General features: G+C 52.6%; 8 protein-coding genes across 8 annotated transcripts; 4 read left to right on the plus strand and 4 right to left on the minus strand.

The window, feature by feature from the left end:
• Positions 1-504: 504 nt before the first annotated feature.
• Positions 505-1,404, plus strand: PpBr36_02257 (uncharacterized protein; the record flags this gene model as incomplete). Its single annotated transcript, XM_029889439.1, has 1 exon — positions 505-1,404. The coding sequence occupies one exon, from the start codon at positions 505-507 to the stop codon at positions 1,402-1,404; it is 900 nt and encodes a 299-aa protein (XP_029753802.1).
• Positions 1,405-1,831: 427 nt separating this feature from the next.
• Positions 1,832-3,504, minus strand: PpBr36_02258 (uncharacterized protein; the record flags this gene model as incomplete). The annotated part of the gene is made up of 2 exons (XM_029889440.1): positions 1,832-3,170; positions 3,242-3,504. The coding sequence occupies 2 exons, from the start codon at positions 3,502-3,504 to the stop codon at positions 1,832-1,834; spliced, it is 1,602 nt and encodes a 533-aa protein (XP_029753795.1).
• Positions 3,505-5,731: 2,227 nt separating this feature from the next.
• PpBr36_02259 (uncharacterized protein) lies at positions 5,732-7,347 on the plus strand (the record flags this gene model as incomplete). The annotated part of the gene is made up of 2 exons (XM_029889441.1): positions 5,732-6,058; positions 6,547-7,347. The coding sequence occupies exons 1-2, from the start codon at positions 5,762-5,764 to the stop codon at positions 7,345-7,347; spliced, it is 1,098 nt and encodes a 365-aa protein (XP_029753794.1). The 5' UTR covers positions 5,732-5,761.
• Positions 6,769-7,350, minus strand: PpBr36_02260 (uncharacterized protein; the record flags this gene model as incomplete). Its single annotated transcript, XM_029889442.1, has 2 exons — positions 6,769-7,047; positions 7,282-7,350. 2 exons carry the CDS (start codon positions 7,348-7,350, stop codon positions 6,769-6,771), a joined length of 348 nt encoding a protein of 115 aa, XP_029753360.1.
• Positions 7,351-10,183: 2,833 nt separating this feature from the next.
• PpBr36_02261 (uncharacterized protein) lies at positions 10,184-13,139 on the plus strand (the record flags this gene model as incomplete). Its single annotated transcript, XM_029889443.1, has 9 exons — positions 10,184-10,299; positions 10,481-10,526; positions 10,603-10,741; positions 10,816-11,020; positions 11,088-11,652; positions 11,722-11,760; positions 11,854-11,922; positions 11,989-13,003; positions 13,093-13,139. 9 exons carry the CDS (start codon positions 10,184-10,186, stop codon positions 13,137-13,139), a joined length of 2,241 nt encoding a protein of 746 aa, XP_029752811.1.
• A 195-nt stretch (positions 13,140-13,334) lies between these two features.
• Positions 13,335-14,416, plus strand: PpBr36_02262 (uncharacterized protein; the record flags this gene model as incomplete). The annotated part of the gene is made up of 2 exons (XM_029889444.1): positions 13,335-13,341; positions 13,884-14,416. The coding sequence occupies 2 exons, from the start codon at positions 13,335-13,337 to the stop codon at positions 14,414-14,416; spliced, it is 540 nt and encodes a 179-aa protein (XP_029752812.1).
• Positions 13,880-15,739, minus strand: PpBr36_02263 (uncharacterized protein; the record flags this gene model as incomplete). Its single annotated transcript, XM_029889445.1, has 2 exons — positions 13,880-14,605; positions 14,717-15,739. The coding sequence occupies 2 exons, from the start codon at positions 15,737-15,739 to the stop codon at positions 13,880-13,882; spliced, it is 1,749 nt and encodes a 582-aa protein (XP_029752813.1).
• A 2,523-nt stretch (positions 15,740-18,262) lies between these two features.
• On the minus strand, positions 18,263-18,497 carry PpBr36_02264 (uncharacterized protein; the record flags this gene model as incomplete). Its single annotated transcript, XM_029889446.1, has 2 exons — positions 18,263-18,455; positions 18,478-18,497. The coding sequence occupies 2 exons, from the start codon at positions 18,495-18,497 to the stop codon at positions 18,263-18,265; spliced, it is 213 nt and encodes a 70-aa protein (XP_029752814.1).
• Between the last annotated feature and the right edge of the window lie 280 nt (positions 18,498-18,777).

The following is an 18,777-nucleotide window of genomic DNA, read 5'->3' on the forward strand; positions in this document are numbered from 1 at the left end:
TAAAAAAGTTGTTTTATTTGCTGGCAAGCTCGCAAGGCTGACGACGCCCGCTAGAGTTTGCTGGGGGGGCAAAGCTGTCCAACTGTTACGCTAGCAAGGGGAAGCAAGGGTTTTCCCCACAAGTTTCCAGATGAGTCGTCTCTGATTGGGCAGACCTTTTTCCGATGGACCCTTGGAAGTAGAATTTCCTTGGCGTCGTTGCGTGCCACTTTGGAAACAAACCTACTTCTCCAAAACGTCGGGATTTCGTGGCAGCTCTAATTAACGCATTACCAAATGACAGCAGAACCAGCCAACGAACGGGTACGGGTAATATTTTATTCGGTTTCGCGCGGCCGCTTGACCGACTGATACAAAACAAAAAAAAGTGCTGCCGTCAGTCGCAGCATTTCCAAGTTTCGGAAAACTGCCGAAAACTGGCCTTTTCGTCACTCGGGCCATTCGCAAACGACAAGCCCTCCCGATACTGTTCGCCAGCCCCCCAAACAGTCCACGAACGCCACCATGAATTTTCAGGAGCTCCTTGGCCTCCTCCTGGAGCAGGCCCACTCGCCGTCGACCCCGGTCCTCGTCTGCGGCATCCTCTTCGTCGTCATCTTCCCCGCCGTCCTGCACCTGATCCTTACCCGGACGACGCAGCACATTGCCCTGCCCACGGTCCTACTGGCCGGGCCCTCGGGCGCCGGCAAGACGTCCCTCGTGGCCCTGTTTGAGCGCCGCGGCAGCAGCGTCGGCACGCACCCAACGCAGCTCCCGCACAGCGTCGAGCTGTCCGTGGCGAGCCGGTCCGGCGACGCCAAGCAGCGCGCGACGAGCTTCCGCGACGACCTCGACGCGCTCGGTGCCGAGGCGTCCAACTTCCTCGTCCAAGACACCCCCGGTCACGGCAAGCTTCGCGGCGCGGCCCTGGGGCGCGTCGAGGCCGCGACGGCCGACAAGATCCGCGCCGTCGTCTTCGTCGTCGACGCCGCTGCGCTCTCGGAGCCCGAAGCGCTCGCCGACGCCGCTGCTTTCCTGTACGACGTCCTCATCAGGCTGCAGAGGCGAACGGGCAAGACCACGTCGAGCCGCGCGCCCGACAGCGTGCCTGTGCTCATCGCCGCCAACAAGATGGATCTGTTCACGGCCCTGCCGGCCGTGCTTGTCAAGAGCAACCTCGAGGCGGAGCTCGGGAGGATTCGTTCGACGAGGAGCCGAGGCCTTTTGGACTCCGGCGTCGGTGCCGATGATATTGACGCCGGTGCTGAGGAGGGTGACGACTGGCTTGGGCAGTACGGAAGTGAAAAGTTCACGTTTAGTCAGATGAGGGAGTTTGATATTGAGGTCGACGTATTGGCAGGCAACGTCGAGGGCGACGGACCTGGTGTGGACAAGTGGTGGGAGTGGATTGCGGATCAAATCTGAGTTTTGCTGGCAGTTGAATCTCACCGCGTCGAGACTCTTCAGCATATATAATCCCTGACTAAGATTACATCAAACTAATGAAACCCCACCCGGGGGAAACAAGCAATTCGCGCAAACGTGCCGCTGTTGATATTGTATTGTGCTCGTAGATGTTGAGTCTACTATATACGCCTATCTATCTATGCCTGCCAAGCTCCCAATATGCGCCGATATACCTTCCATGACTTCGTGTTAAATCGTGTCTCGTTGCAAGTTTGTCGCCCTCTAGTGCAATAGATAATAAAATTCATAAAAAGAAACAGATGAGAGAAAAGTAAGGACGAGTAAGAAAAAAAAAAACATAAACACACTCCAAAGTCAATCAAGGCAAAACAGTGACTGCGCCCACTTTGGCTAGGCCTCTCGAAATCTCAGAGCTCCCAGCACTCTAAGCCTTCAGCTCCTTCATCATCCAGGTCAGGAGGTCGACCTTTGTGACAACAGCCACGGGCTTGGACACTTCGCCGCTCTTCTCGGTGACGATGGCAGCGCTGTTCCATTCGAGGAACTTGCTGAGCACGTCGAGGGGGGTGTTCATGGTGATCTCGACAAAGTTGCGCTTCTTGCGGCCGTGCGCGGACGAGTTCATGGCCGCGCCTTCAACATCGCGAGGATCCGTGATAACCTCGTCAAGCCGGCCAAAGTCGAACATGACATCGCTGACGGGACTGTTGGTCTTGACGCGGCCGCGAGAAACGTAGCTTAGCATGTTTCCGAGCGTGACCAGTCCGACGAGCTTGTTGTCGCGCACCACAGGCAGCTGGTCAAAGCCCTTGTCGCGCATCGTCTCAATAGCCTCGGAGCACTTGCTGTCTGCAAGCACCGACGTCACGGGCTTGAGGCGCAGTGACCGAACCGTCGCTCCACCGTAGGGGTTGCTGGCCCTTCGCGTCCGGGACTTGTGCATAGCCTGGGCTTCGGCAACTGCAGGGCTGTCGAGCGTGTCACCATCCACGCTGCTGTCGGGAGTGGGAGGCAGGAGGTCGTTCGCGGCCAGCCAGTCATCGTCAGCAAACTTGGAGAGGTAGCTGCGGATGCTGTCCGGGAGAACGACAACCACAACGTCGTCCTCGCCCAGATTCAGATCCTTGACGGCCCGAACCATGGCCGCCATGGCCGAACCCGATGAGCCTCCGACGAGCAAGCCCTCCTCGGCGATCAAACGGCGAGCGTACATGAATGACTCGCGGTCTTCAGTCTTGTACCACTTGTCTACCAACTCGCGGTCCAGAACCTCGGGGATGAAGTCGTAGCCGATACCCTCGACTTTGTACGGCTCGTTGAGTCCATTTTCGTTCAAGTTTTCGGGCAAGGCAAGAATACTGCCGATGGGATCCGCGGCGATGACCTTGACCGTCTTTGAGTGTTTCCTCAGTCCCCTTGCGAGGCCAGAGATGGTGCCACCCGTGCCAGCGCCTGCAACCACGGCGGTGATCTTTCCGCCGGTCTGAGCCCAGATTTCCTCTGCCGTTCCGTACTCGTGTGCAAGCGGGTTGTTAGGGTTCGAGTACTGGTCAAGGATGTGCGAGTTGGGGATCTCCTTGAGCAGGCGTTTTGCCACCCCGATGTGCGATTCGGGAGCGTCCCAGGCTGCTTGTGTGGGTGTTCGAATGATAGTGGCACCGAGAGCCTTGAGAACCGAAACCTTTTCGGCCGACATCTTCTCGGGAAGCGTGATGATGGTTTTGTAGCCCTTGACGGCGCCGACGAGGGCCAGGCCGATACCGCTATCGGTAGTTAGCGCCATGTCGCGTGGCAGCTGGCTAAGGAACAGGGACCGGAAGCGGTCAGGACTTACGTGTTGCCGCTTGTGGGCTCAATCAGTGTATCGCCGGGCTTGATCCTGCCTTCCTTTTCGGCCTCCTCGATCATGCGCAGAGCTATCCTGTCCTTGACGCTGCCACCCGTGTTCATAAGCTCCAATTTCCCGAAGACCTGAGCCTTGATCCCCAGCGACTGTGGAATCTTGTTGAGCCGCACCAAGGGCGTGTTTCCGATGAGGTCGGTGGCCGACTCAGTCACACTCTGTGCGCCCCGCGCGGCCATGGTGTTGGCAGCCATCCTTGAGATTTTTGTGTCGACCACGATTGAGTGGCAGTGTACGATTATCTTGTTTGGTCGGATGATTCGATTGCTGGGAAAGATGGGATTACTTTGGGGGTGTCTTTGGCAGCTCTTTTTTCACAGCCGTCTAGACTGGTCAGCAAAGAAATTCAAGGCTGAGGGGATGTCGAAAAATTAACTATGCGAAATGCAAATGTAGGTAGAGAAAAAAAAAAAAAAAAAAAAATCAAGCCATGTCCATTCCAATGGATCCTGAGTACGTAACTGGTACCTCTTTGGTAACTGGCCTTTTCTACCAGAAATTTGCCCCGCGTCGCGACCAAAGCCGAAGCTAACCTGGCAGCTGCCCCGCTTGCCCTCGGCTCAGATTCGCCGCTTTGTCAGTTGATTGAAAATAGTCTGTCAATCACGTGCTACGATTGTGCAATTCAATCTCGTCGTGCTCAGCGCCAGGTTATTTTGCACGATTCTGACCTGCCCCACCTCACCTAGCTTGCCCAGACTTGCCAGGGACCAGTCAAGACATTGAGAAAATTTCACAACAGAATGCACCCAAGTATCCCAAATGTGTACAGATTTCCGTAGTCATATGGCGGTGATGCTTTGTCTCCTACCGACAGGGCTTTCTTGCCGGAACCATGGAGGTTGACAAATTGATTGCCACATAATCAAATGCGTATAATGTGCTCTGGTAGTCGCCAGAGTCATTCAGCCCAACCAGAAAAACAGTAATGTGCGATACGATATTCTAGACCAGCAATTTGGTCGAAGAGTTCTCAACCATTCCTGCCATCTTGTAGACGCATAATCTTCATGCATTTCCATTGGTTATGACGAAAATGAATCTAAAAACAACAAGGCGGCGAATATCCCAGGACTCCTCCACGCAATCATCTTCAATTGAATCACGCAAACGGATGCTGTATTACTGGCTGCGTCGAGGGGTGGTGAGTAGTCAAGGGTATTGTATGCAAATTTTCTACGTGGCTGTGTCATTCCTCATCACTGGCTCTGCACCGCTTGTCGTCAATACGTCAGACTAGCGGCGCCACATTGGTGGGTATAATACGGATATGTTTTGCTTCGTACGAAAAAAATGAGCAAAAAATAGCAAACATGCGTTTTTTATTCAGGGTGGGGCCATATATCGCAAAGGTCCATCCGCTCTATGGATTGAGGGTTGTAAGTCGACTATTATGGCTTGGTTCAAAAGGTAGCGGATAAAGCTAGGGATTAGGATGGAGAGGCAACATCTTTGATATTAGTATTTGATTGAAGTATAACGATGCTCGTGATAATTACCCCAACGATTCTTTCCTCCTTCAATGTTAGATCGCTAAACCTGCTTCTTCATCAGGCAATATCCCTTTTTGACCATAATTGGGCACCATGTCTGAAGACAGGCAAGGTAGGGCAATCACCAAAGATTTTTCGAGGCCAAGTTCACTTATAGCCAGCGGATAGCGCATAGATCATAGATCCTATGCTGATATAGATTAACTTGACTCCAGCTCCTAAAATCCTGTTCTTTTACGTGCGTAACACACAGTCACCTGCTTTTTTCATGGTAGCATATGCCATCTTGTGCCTTTTGCACACTTAGCAAGCCCAGTGTGTCAAGATCTGCTCCTCGATTCTCTTTGGGTCATTGGTAATGATTACCAATGTACTGATATTTTGATTATAGACGGTCCAGAAGCTGGGCCTACACAGGTTGGCTAGTGTTTTTAGCCTGTTGTTCACATCTGGATTTGCATTGCGAATCTTCTGTTCTTTCGGCTACACTCACGCCAATACTTTCATCGCTGCACAGTTCATTATTTATGCCACCGCGTGACTATTCTTCAACCCTTTCTGACAGGAGCTCCTTGCGGGGCTCCGGGCAAGGCCAGGTTGATTAATTCTTATCCCAAAATCAAAAGTCCAATTCTCGAGCTCGCAAACTTCCACCTACTCGGTCGCATCCTCTACTACAGTACATTCCGTACCTTTTGCCAATACACCCGGGCCGCGTGCTGTCAACATTTCTCTTCTGTTCATGCATAGTCGGCACGCTCATTGAAACTCAATGACACCTAAAAAAACAGCCAAGTACGTTGCGGAGGGCCATGAGTTGATGAAAGCTTCCTTGATTCTGCATATTTGATTTGTTGCCATCTTTGTCGGCCTGGCTGGGTTTGTCCATCACCGTTGCCTGAACCGTGGGATCCGCAATCGCAAAGGCACGATCCCTCTCGTCACGCTCTATGTCAGCATGGGTTTCATCACAGCCAGGACCGTATTTAGAGCTGTGGAACACTTTGCATTCGAGGATCTAACAGGCACCGCTTCCGATGCCTGTCCGCAGGCGCGTGACACTCCGGCGGTCGTGTTATACGAGTGGTGCTTTTGTGTCTTCGAGGCGACCTTTATGCTGTCAGCCATTGCTGTCTTCAACCTCTTCTATCCGGGTCGGTTCCTGTCGTCAGACAACAAGATCTACCTGGCGCAATATGGGCAGACTGAGCTTGAGGGGCCCGGCTGGAGTGACAAACATTCGTTTACAATGACAGTTTGTGACCCATTCGACCTCGCGAGTTGCTTTTGATCGCACGCCTGGGGCCAGTGGAAGGAGCCTTTGGGAAGATAACGGGTTAAGTCTCCCGGTAGACGAGGGCGAGGCCCGTGGTTCGCAGGCTTAACTTGAACCGCTTTGTACTTCCAGTTGCTTCTGGGACTAGTATGCCGGCCCCGGAATTAAGAACACCGTTCAATGGTTTTACTGCCGTTTGTTTTCCCCTTTGTCAGTTGTGACCATGGAAACTGCAGCTGAAAACAAAGACGAAAAAGCCACCAACAGGATGCAGTCTCCTTCTTTGTTATTGGCATGGTCTATGAATTGTTCATTCGTCTGATAGATTCACCTTCTTTGTTCTAGCAGGATAGTGAATCGCATTATATTTAGAGACTGAGAGCCCCGATATATCCTATGATTGTTTACAGAGAGTGTTAGTTTCGGAGACCTGATAAGTTACCAACTCAAAACATATCACGAGTTAGCTCTTTATGGTGGCGGCCACATATATTCAAAAAGCATCTCACGGATATCGCAACACTTTGCCAAGCGCAGCCATGCATACCTATACTCAACTCCCCACAAGCCTTCCTTGCGAGGTCGTTGCGGCCCTTCAACCCGAGTGTCGGCCAAAGATTGGCCAAGCACGGCGTCATCAAGTCTTGGCTGCCTCTGTAGGGCTCCCACACCATCCAAGCCCGCTTTCACTAGGCCGCGTCGGTGCTCTGCTTCAATGGCCGGCGCTGAAGGAAGAGTTCTCCTGCATTGCCCGAGCTGTCGTCACCGACCAAGCTGGTGTGATCGGCATGCAGGCTCCCGAATTCCACGTTGTTCTTGCCATTTTGCTTCCCGGGCTGGCTGTCAAACCTGGCATGAATCTGCCAACCTTGCAACACCTCTTTGACAAAGCTACTCAAGATAACGCCTGCAGCAACATCAGCAGTGAGGTTGACAGGAATGATGGCTACCACAATGACGCCGCTACGCTGTGGAGATATGGACTGAAAGTCTGTTTGGAAACGGCAAAAGAGCCAACTGAAAACGCAGATTTGAGCGCTATCTACGCACAGTCAATTCTTGGCTTACTGCTACGGATAAGGCACAAAGATGACTACAAGCATATGGTTCACTGGGTTCGAGATGCGGACTTGTTCACCCAGGTCTGGGTATTCTTTTGTACGCTGGCGTTTATGCAATTCACGGAGCTGGAGGCTGCCTACGAGCGATTGAGTCTTGCGGCGAAGATGCGGTTTAAGATGGCCAGCCTTTTGAGGAGGAATTATTAGCATATGTGGGTTTAGAAAGTTTCCTTAGTAGTTTAGTGGATTACGTGAATTGGAAAATTCCACGGGTTCTTCGATGAAGTCAGATTTGCCGCTAAGTCATGCAGAGTGATCTTATGGGTCCAGAAACCATCATCCCACAAGAGCTTAACTTTATCAGCCAGCTGATCAAGAATGACGCGAGCAAGAAATAATTAATCGGATGCAAGTAAGACGTAAAATTTTTTGGGGCGAATCCCTAGCCTTAGAGGTCTGGTCTCTGCTGATAACATCTGCCATCATCGCTGCCATGACTCTGCTATCAAAGTTTCGAGAAAACGCACAAGTGGCGCCATGTGTAGTTTGCTACAGTAGGTGATTAATAACTACCAATATATCTCACTCACTGATGCAAAAGGAATAGACTGGCTGCAAATGACTAGACTCTACTTCAGATTGAACCAAATCCAAGTCTCACTCGTGTCGCTTATGATCCTCAAAAAACGGCTGCAAGCTTGCGGAGTATAAGCCAGAATGCTCTGGTTTCACTGTGGTAGGCTATGCTTTAACCAGGCCTGCTAAAAAGGATGACAGAGCAACAATATCTGGATTTCGCCGGCAAAAACAAGAACGGCTACCATCTTTGGTGGCTGAGATGCTATCTCGACAACGACAGGATTCGAACCTGTGCGACCGAAGTCATATGATTACTAATCATCATCATGTGATGGGTTCGAGTCATACCCTTTAACCACTCAGGCACGTTGCCCTTTGGATTGTTAAGTAACGTGACCTGCCGCATAGTCTATGATTGTGATAGTCTGCAGGAACATCGAAACTGTCAGCTTTTCCCACACGGTAGTTAGTAACTTGGCGTTCCAGAGGTAAGTAGATAGGTGGGCAGGTAGGTGGGCAGGTAGGTGGGTAGGAAGGTGGGTAGGAAGGTGGGTAGGTACGCAAGGCAGTTTCGTGCGTCGCATTCGAGTATTTTAAGACATCATACTTTTGGCCGTGCTGACAGTGTTTTGTTCTTTATCCCTACAAGCGTTCACCCAGCTTCCACACGTCAGTTGTCGTCGAAAGAAGCTTTGAGACGAACTCTGTGAATGAAGGCGAGCCAACCAATGGCCGCAATCGAGGCGTGATTGATACTTGCGATGCCGGGTGAACTAACTGTCCGATTTGCCGGGTTTAAGTTCACGGGTGTTGCAACGTTGATTGGACCAGTATTAGTCGTGGTAGGCGTTTCGATTCTCGGCGTCCTCCGGGCGATGGCGATGGGCAAGGGTATGTGGTGAATTGATGCTTTTCACCGAACTGTGTTTGCAGTTTGCGGATATATTTCTCCCTCAAACTCCCTCAAGTAGTATAGACGCTGCTGACAGTCCCATTACGAAGCATTAGCTTGGTGATTGAGAGAGCATCAACGCCCTAGACGTTGACTCATCCATCCAGACCAACGTTTCTGCCTTTGCTCATATCAAACTAGTGCTTTTGCTTGCTTTGTTGACGAGGCAGTCTAGGCACTTCGTCGGTGTGCAGCATAAGATGCAGGGAAACCAAATTGATATAGCGTACTTTGTGGTTATGCGTTCAAAAGGAATTATCCGCTCAGCGATTTGACTTGCATACCTTGGCAATTCAGCTTCCGCGCAGCCATGAGCGTTTTTTTATTTAATTTTTTGTATTGACCATTTGTAAAACGTTAGTACCCCATTGCAGATATCAATCACAGTTGGCACGTGCTGCCACCGCGCTAAGATAGATGATGTAGATCGCATTCTCTTCTCTGGATCCGAAGATGGGTTAGGTGAGGTGCCCATAGTCAGAGTACCGGCCCAAGTGGGTTCTCGGTTCGCGACCTGGACCGGATTTGGTCCACTGCAGCGCGCACCGACCGTATAGCAGAGCAGAGATGGATACTAACGAGGATAAGGTACCGGGAAAACGGACTCAGGTCAGGTGATCGGGAATCATTATCGGCCGTCGAACCCCGCAGTCATCAGTAAGCTAGCTACTGGGCGGGCCTGGCTACACCTCCCCTGACTTTCCTCAGCTTCACTCAAATCGCTTGCTAGGTCTGGTCTAGTCCACAAGCGTAGGTCTAGACTAGGCTAGTACCTGAGGTACCTTACTAGATACCTACCACGCTAGCTTCTTTAGCCGACTTTCGGGCTCCATTGCACCTTTTTTTTATTTTTATTTTTATTTTTTATTTTTCATTTACCCCCGTGGGGCGCTTTACGCAAGAGGTCATGTCACGTCACAACGCTTCAACGACTTTCTGTGACCACGAAGCGACTGTGCACAGTCCACTGTTCGACAAGGGTCCCTTTGATATCACGAATCGCCTGATCCTAGCATGGCAGTGGCCTCCCGAACCTACATCACGTCAAAACGAAGCCCGAGTCAAGCCAGCGCCCCTGCGACTTCCTTATCCCTCTTCGAAATTTATTTCAAGTCATTGGCTCTCGTCCTTCAAGAGCCTTTCTGACAGCCTTTTGTCGGGCTTTGAAAAGCATCACGGTGATTGATCATCACGTTTCCGGTCTGTTTGGTCGCTGGACTGGCGTGTTGCGAGATCAGGTTTCTGGGACTCTTTTTACTGTTTTTAGCTGCTCCAACGGCGGCCACATTCCGCGGGGCCCCGCTTCGGCTCGATCCCCCGGCAGATTGTATCAGCAGTCACACACACACACACACTTTCGCAGAGAGCGCGCGCACTCACACAGATTGCCATCTCCGACGCTGGCCGACAACGCGCAGTTACTTTGGCCTCCTCGATAGGCTCGTCATTTTCTCGGCGTTTGTCTTGGCATACTTCCGGTGATTGTCCCCGGCCCCTCGGCCTTTGGTAAACATGACCGAAGCCATGCCCCAGTCCGGGTCAGATGCCGGGTCAGGCCCCGGCGCCCACCCTGGCGGTGTTCGAAAGAAGTTCGCAACACCCCCAGCGAAGCTTGCCTGTCTTGCGTGGTAAGTTACCCTACTTTGGGATAATCACAGTCGAGCGAATTGACATTCTAATCCCTATCGGCCCTGTTCCTGCATCTGTCTGCTTGTGATGGGATCCCGCATTCGCATCTTGTCCCTCGTCTGCTCAGCCACGCATTCCTCTCCCTTTTTCATGTCCCAGTCATGACTGATATCCCTTCAGCAGAGCTTCGCGAACTAGATGCAACGGTGGCCGCCCATGTGCCAGTGTACGTCAGCGCTTGCCATTGGATGCTTCAATCAAGCCCTGTTGATTTATGGACTGACGGGCTGACGGGCGCATAGTGTCAGTCCAAAGGCCGAGAATGCGTTTACATGCCCAGCAAGCGTGGCGGCGCCCGTGTGCGCAAGAAGCCAAAGCAGAATTCCGAATCCGCGGCGCAACAGCAATCTCTCCCCGAGGTACCTGAAATACCTCAGGAGCGTAAGTCGACCCAGGCGAGGCTGCATTTGTTGCCTTCTGCAGCATGATCGACTGACGAAATTTGTGCGGTATAGCCATCTCCATCGAGCGCTATATTGATCCGGGCGCTGGTCTCAAGCAGCTCGGTGACTATTACCCAGACAGTGATTTGATCTTTGATAGCTTGTTCATGAACGACGCATCAAGTTACTTGGCAAATGAAACCGGCCTGGGTCCGTCGCCACAGCCTCCAGTGCCGACAGTGCCAATGGTTCGCACGTATAAGGACAACGTGTCAATGTATGTCCCACATAATGACTTCATACTGGACTAACTAGCGAGATGTCACTGTTAACCGCAATGTCAGACTCAATGCCTATTACGTTTATATACATCCTTACTTTCCCATTCTTCCCCCACCAACCACAACCCCCTTGGACAACCCTGTGGCGAGGTTTCAAAACCAGCCATCAGACTTTGAAGGCGATTTCGAACCGACGTCCGCCATAGCGCTCGCCATCTCCGCGGTGCTAGCTCTTATACCATGCGCCAATGATATTAATCACGCCACCCCGGAATCGCTGCGCTTCCGTCGAACGTATGCGCAACTCATGGCGCAGAGCGCGATCGAGCACATCGAGGAGGAGGATGAGATTCCAGAATCATCCACTATACCTCAGGAGGCCCTGTCCTACGAAGCACCGCCTTCTCCGCCGACCCGATCATTGTTTCACCCCGATTTGCCTCAGGAATTAGAAAACATCATCGCGCTGGATATATTGAGTGTCTACGAATATGGCCAACGAGGAAACCTGAGGAAGATGCAGAGTCGCGCAGGCCAAGCCTTCTTCGACGCGATGGCTCTCAACCTTCACAACTGCACTGAGGAGGACCGCTTTTCAGAAGCTCGGAGGAGGGTGTGGTGGATGACGGTGTGTTACAGCAGCCTCGGAGATTCCCGTTACTTTTCTCTGTTCCTCGACTGACCCAGCTCTTTGTAGTATATATGTATCTGCCAGGGCTCGATCGTCAGCAACACGGTACGTTTTGAACATTTGTTATTTCGGCTCCTCCAAGTCACTCATTTCCGCCTAGATTTTGCTCGAAGGCACGCCACTAACGACAATTTTTAGAAGCCAACATTTGCGCCATTCGCGTCAAGCTTCACGGCGAAATTCCCTGTCATCCTATCGGATCCCGAGGTATGCTCAGTGATCACCACCTCCCCCCCCATGACACCGCTGACGCCCTAACCAACACTTCCTCAGGCTTTCCCTACTTTTGTGCAAGCTCAACAGGCCATTCTATCTGCCACACAATTTGTGATAGACCTCAACAAGACACTCAAGGATAACGGAGACATGTCGAGAATATACCAACGAATGCAGGAGCTGGAAACAATGCTTGAGACCTTGATCCTACAGTCCGAAGCTTTCGCGACGCGGCCAATGACAACAACGACAGTCAACACTGCAGAGGAGCTGGTGGGACACACCCTGAGGTGCATGTCACGCATCAAACTCAACAGCGCCAGGATCAAAGTCCACCGTTACTGTGCATTTTTTGATCTTCCTGTTTTTACTGGAAAACACTGCGATCTCAAGTCCAAGAACGGAAACGATGCGAACCAGGAACCTCGTCGATGGCACACATGTTCCTGCAGTCCCTGGGCTCCCACGCCTTCCACAACGTCGGTTACATCTCCAGCCGATAGTGCCAGTCAGGCCAACATGTCGCCAGCTGCCAGTTCGATGCAGGGGTCCATGCCATCCCCCAGATCCGAGGTCGGCGTCAGCACGCCGGGTTCGGTCATGACTACGTGCCCTTTCAGCAGTCACGAATCCGCAAAGATCTGTCTCCGGTCTGCGCTCAATATCGCCGCCGATTTCGACAGGATGCCGTACCCGAACCCGTCAGCATTGCCTCCGTTCCCTAGCAACCACGGCGCGGCTCCAGGGGCCGTGGGGAACGGAAACGCTAGTGACAGCCCCGTCTTCTACCTATCCCCGACCTCGACCATCGTTGCGCCACGGACCATGCCATCATTTGCTTGCTGCGCCATGCAGTGCGCCTACTCTCTGCTCATGGTGCACGAAAAGACCAAGGCGCTATATCCATACTCGTACCCGGGGCCAGCAAACGTCGAGTCCATGAACGCAGATAGGGCTAACGGCGGGCCACTAGTCAGCAACCTGCTTGTCAGGCTCCAGCAGGGTTTGATGAGCATTCTTGGCACGCTGGAGAACTATGGAACTGCTTTTGAGGCGCTGGGCGGCATGCGAGGTAAGCATTGGCAATTCACCGTTGAGCAGTCGAGGAGCCTTTCCAAATTAGAAAGGATCGTTGCTGACATGCGTTTTAACCCTTTACAGATCAAATACGGAACGCTATTGAGCCGACTATGGCATTGCAGTACTGAGAGCTAGCAGAAGAACTGCGGGGTATGGAAGTCTTGGCCTGCAAATCAAACTTGAATTCCTCAGGCGGGAGTGGGGAAGATGCAGATTCCCAAACAAAAGGCCTTGCGAGCATTTTTCCCGCTGACAATTCCTCAGTTACTTGGACTCATTATGGGTGAATATTTAGGTTTGATGTTTTGTTTCGGGCTCCGGAGATGACAGGTTAGTTAGTGTACAAAGCTGGGCGAAAAGATGGAGTTGGTGAGGCAAAGAGAAAAAAAGAGAGAGATATATCTGGGATTTCCGATCTTGTTTGTTTGGTCTTCATCCATTGTTTACTACTTCTTTGTTATTTTGCAGGACCATTTTGATGTGACGATAGTTTAGATTTCTCAGCTCAATTGCTTGCGCAGATTATCATGTTATGCGCGTATCGGCTGGAAGACCGGACTAACTATGTGGACCTTGCGTCATGTTGACAATCCGTTCACAGCTGAAAGAGCCGTCTACATATGTGTGATTTCAGGCGAATGGGGGTGCTAAAACGAGCCGAACAGTCTGTTCTGCTGATCTGGGAGACTTTGTTTAGCCGATGCAGTTGGGTAAAAAAAAAAAGTCCGGAAACTTAAAAGGGATGATTTGTTAACGGCCGCAACTGAGCGCAACGCTTGGCGTGTGCAGCCTGCGGGGGGTTGAGGCCCCAACCAACCCCCCGCGGTTCCTGCACTGCTGCACCTGACGCTTCCCAACGACCGCCCCATCAGCGCGCAGATCCCCAGCGCCTTATGAGCTCTTCCCGCTTCCCGCACACCTCCCTACCCGGCTGGCCGGGTCTTGGTTTCCCAGCGGCGCCCTCGCGGGCCCTGATCTCGGCCTCGACGTCGGCCAGGCGGCCGCGCACCTTGGCGACCTCCTGCTGCAGCATCCAGACGAAGCTCTCGGTCTCGGGGTCCGTGAGGGCGACGAGCGAGTCGTCCGCCCCCGCGGTTGGGGCCGTGGACGTTTCAGCGAGCACGCTGTCGCGCAGGCTGGACACGGCGGCGGCGGCGTCGACCACGTGCGCGGCGACGGAGCCCTCGAACGACGCCTGGACGTTGCGCGCCATGTCGGCGGCCTTGGCGGAGCGGTCGTGCAGCGCGGCGGACAGCGCGGCGGCGTCCCGGCTCGGATCGTCGGGGAGGTTGAGGGCGAGGGTGCGGAGGAGGGTCGGGAGGGCGGGTTCCTGGTCCTGCTGGTCCGCGGCGCTGCTGTTCATGATGCCTGCTGTGGTGTTGGCGCGCCGGGGCCGGACGGGTGACGCAGCCGCTGGCAGGCTTGCCGTGCGACCGTGGGCTTTTGACGGCGTCGCGGTGGTGATTTGGCTGGATAGTTCGGCTTTGGCGGTGCTGAGGAGCGTGGCCGTGGCTGACTCGTGGGCCTTGTGGTCCTCGACGCGTGACGAGAGCGCCGTCATGTTGTGGAGAAGGTAGTCGAGGCAGGCGTCGACCTGGTATGATTTTTCTTAGCAAATGCGCAAAAGCTCAAAATTCGAGACGTTCAAGGAAAAAAACTAGGGAAATGTCTTTTTTTTCTTTTTTTTTTTTTTTTTTTGTCTTACGTAGTCGAGTGCCTCTACTGACCGGGTCAGGTTCGAGGCGGAGCGTCCTGCCAGAGACTGGACCGCTGGCTCAAGAAACTGCTGCTCAACAGACATCTGGGCCACGGGGAGGATCTCGGTATACAGCTCCTCCAGCTCTGCTTGCATCTCGTCGATTTCCTCTTTGGGTACTTGGCGCCTTCGCTGAGAGTCCGCGGTCGACCCCGCTTTTCCATGCTCCTCTTCCAGCGCCTCTAGATATAACCTGTCAAGCCTGGTGCGCAGTGTTTCGACCGTGTACTTGATCAGGCGCGCACACGTCTCCCTCGCCTTGACAACCCCTTCCTGCTCGTTCGGATCGTCAGCCTCGAGCTCCCAGCCGAGCTTCTGCAGACTCGCCAGCAGCTTGTCGTCGGATCTCAGCAGCCCATCGATGGTCTGTTGCAGACCTCCTCCCTGGCCGCGGTTCCTCCGGCCCTCGAACTCGACAACGCGCCCGCTCAGCGTCTGCGCAAGACCCTCGGCCTCAGCCGCCAGTCGTCTCCTCTCGGCGGCGGCGTTGCGCGCCCGAGCGGCGGCCATCTTTGCCCTGGCGTCGGCGGCGCGGGCGTCCTGGGCAAAGAGCCGCTCCAGGGCGTCCTGCTGCTGCCTCAGCGCCTCGGTCTGCCTGGTCACGGCGGCGGTGGCGCGGTTCAGCTCATCGATGGCGGTCCTCAGGTCCGCGTCGAGGGCACCCAAGGCGACAAGGCGAGGTCCCTGGTGCTGGTGCTGGTGCTGCTGCGAGGCCGAGGCCGACGACGACGACGACGACCACTGGCGTCCTTCGTGTTCCAGCTCCGACGCCAGCCTGTCCGCGGCGCCGGATTTGACCAGGGCTGCGTACTGGTCCAGCTCGTCGCGACCAAGCAGCGTCTCTGAGCTCATGAGGTGGCGGCGCACCCATTCCGATGCCTCTGGGCCTTGGGAGAAGGCGGATTTGAGGGCATCAGCGTCCGGTTGGAAGCCATATGTGCGGAGGGTTCTGGCCAGATCTTCGTAAGACATTTTTGGGTGCACTTTTTTGTGACTTGAAAATGGCTTTATTTTGTTGTTGTTGCTGTTGTTGTTGTTGTTTATTATAACATTCTTATTGTTTTTGTTGTCACGACTTTTGGTTGTCAAGGACAATTTGTCGTGTCCAGCTGTCGAGTTGACTACTTTATGGGAGACGAAGTGGAGGTTAAGCTTATGTAACAGACCAGCCAACGTCACGTGTTGTCTACATTTTCAATCTCGTCATCTTGACCAGGATCCAACAACATTTTTCGACGTCGGCCATTTAATCCACCTGCAACATTATACACAGCAAAAAAAAAAAAAAAAAAAAAAAAAAAAAAAAAATCAGATTTTGGTGGCTTCTTTGCGCTGTCACCGTGTCTGCTCCCTCTACTCACATATGTCCCCGTAAAATTAGCCAGCCAGTTACAGGAATCTAATCTACGCAGTCCCCCTACCCGCCTCATTTGCCGGCTCATCGCTTTTCCAGAGGCGGAAGCAGACAGCCATCGACAGGCAAACACGGGAACAAGACACCTTCGACCTACCTGCCCATACCAAGCTATGAGGTATCTTGTTACAGACACGTCACGAACGCTCGTATCCGGCCGTCAGCTCCCTATCTGTACAGTACGGTACGGGTTAAATGTTGACCAGCGCATGATGAGGCTTTCGAATGATTGAACTTGACAACCCCGATCTGCCTGGCGAGGTTCACAATCGATCCATGGAGTGGCACAAGCTGACATGACAAGCCATGTTTGTCTTGCTACACAAGACGTTTTTCTTTTTTTCTCTTTTTTTTCCTCTCTCACGACGTACTGCCCCTGGTTGACCCAAGCTTGCTTGCCCTGTTGACCTAAACTGGAGTCCGACTCTGATGCAAATACGAAATGCATTGGGTCACACCAAACCATAGCTGCTTAGGGCTCGGAAATCCTGGAGGAGAAATGCCACACCACCACATTTAGTTGCCAACAGCCATCGACCATGTGCTCTTGTGTGAGCTCCCGTTTCTCAGTTCACCAAGTCCTCGGCTTTTCTAACCGAAGCCGCCCTCACTCAACGGCCTTCGGATCCAATGTTTGGCCCAGAGTTACTTGGAAGGCGTATATATACCATAAACCTCCAAGTTGAAGGAATGGAATAAGAATGCAGTACGCGACACGCGGTTACAACGATCCAACCGATGCCGCATGCCCATAGCTCTGGTATCGTCTACAAATTTCCTCCATCAACAGCACAAAGTGCCTCTTCAACATTTGCATGTCCCAAATGACATAGTCAAGGAGGTGAAGATGGTTCAGCATCGGCCTTGAGTTAGCTCTACATGTCGCAGACTGCCCCTTGTCTCGGTGCGGCTACCCGCAGGCCGCTAATTCTCTATTCTCGGCAGTCCAGCCCCGCCTGTCACGCCTCCTCTGCTGCAGCTGCAGTGGAAGCTACTTACACATCAGCAAACAGGTACGCTGAAGCCTCCGGGACTGGGTCGGCGACGGTGTGACTTTCGTGTCAGCACTCGATGTTCTGTTCTGAACTAGCAACGACTGTCAGACCCGATAAGTACCACGGCCCAAGTTGCAATCGACGAAAGGAAAAAAAAGAAAACCCCAAAATGGCCATGCCCAGCCGTGTTTGCCGTCGGCGAGTCTGTGCACCCTTACTTGTTGGCTTTTTCATTGCCCGTCTCCTTCATCTTTCTCCTTGTGCTCCCAACCTACAGTGGTCGACTTTCGTCTCGCTTCCCATTACCCTGTTTAATGGGGCTGAACTAATTCGTCGCCGACTGTTCCGATGTTGCCAGGACGAACAGTCGCCGTCTGATTGGCTTCGTCCCAAGTCACATACATTATGCCGCCTGCTGCATGTAGGCTATCAATCCTGTTGGACGGGCATTCTCGCCTCGCCAGCTTAGCTACATGCGGCCTCGCTTGCGAGGGGCTGGATTGTTGAACTCGAACCCGGAGCACTGTCCCCGGCTTCTACCGCTGTATCGCTTCGGCACCGCCTCGGCTCTTGAAGCGGACTGATCGGGCAACTATTTGCCGGAACCCGGTTGACGGATCAGACGCAGATCTTGGCATATGATGGGTTTGCGGCTCGAGAGCATCCATCTGGACCGTTGCAAAAACCAAAACATGTCATTTGGCGCAATCAATACTCAATTGAGCTTGGGCCAAGGGGTCAAAGATGCATTGCGCAACTTCAGCGGGGTTTGTGGGTTGCAGATGAACCAACCCCCTTTGCCATAGGTTTCCTTGGCGCCATTTTAGGTCAGATCCCAGCCTGCCTATGTATGATTGCTTTTCCGTTGACTATCCCTATGGGCAAACATGACACAAACAACACGGCCGATAGTGATAAGAGACAGGTCTCATTACCTGTCACTTAATTTATCCTGCCCCAATCACTTGGCATGTTGATTGAGCAAACTACCTCGATTCGGTTCGTCGATTGCTCCAAAGCCCCTTGCATTGGCTAGATTGGCATATTAAGAAGTGTTGGAGGGCGTTTTTTTTTTTTTCTTCTACTTTACTCTGGCAGCACAAACCAAGCTGCCCCTGGAACAGAGAAACACAATAGACGCAGCGCTTGGTGGAGGTTTTCTCTTCTGTCGTTGTTTTGGGCCAGCCGTTGCTCTATCATGTTCGTGTTCTTATATTTGTGCATCGTGCCATCAGTTACCGTTTTGCCGTCCCACTCTTTGTTGAACCGTGATGCCGGACTGTTCAACCAAGTACACTTACTTTCTCTCCAATGCTGCCATTCCGATTATTTGTTCCTTTCATTCTTCCAGTGTCAGGCAATACTAGTCACTCGCTTTTTGTAATCAGTTATGTATCCTGATCCAGGTAGAGAGTGTCTCACATCGGTGAGCGAGCAACCACGGACAACTCCAAGTGCCCGGCAAGCGGGCTCACTCCATCTCGACAGCCACACCTGGTTTTACGGTAGAACCAGCCAACAGTAAGGAAGTCTGTATGTAATCTTTATTTTTTTTTTTTTAGTCATCTTTGTTCCCTTCTTTTTTTTTTTTTTTTTTTTTT

The sequence above is a fragment of the Pyricularia pennisetigena genome, chromosome 3 (assembly GCF_004337985.1).
Source record: "Pyricularia pennisetigena strain Br36 chromosome 3, whole genome shotgun sequence".
Classification (NCBI taxonomy): domain Eukaryota; kingdom Fungi; phylum Ascomycota; class Sordariomycetes; order Magnaporthales; family Pyriculariaceae; genus Pyricularia; species Pyricularia pennisetigena.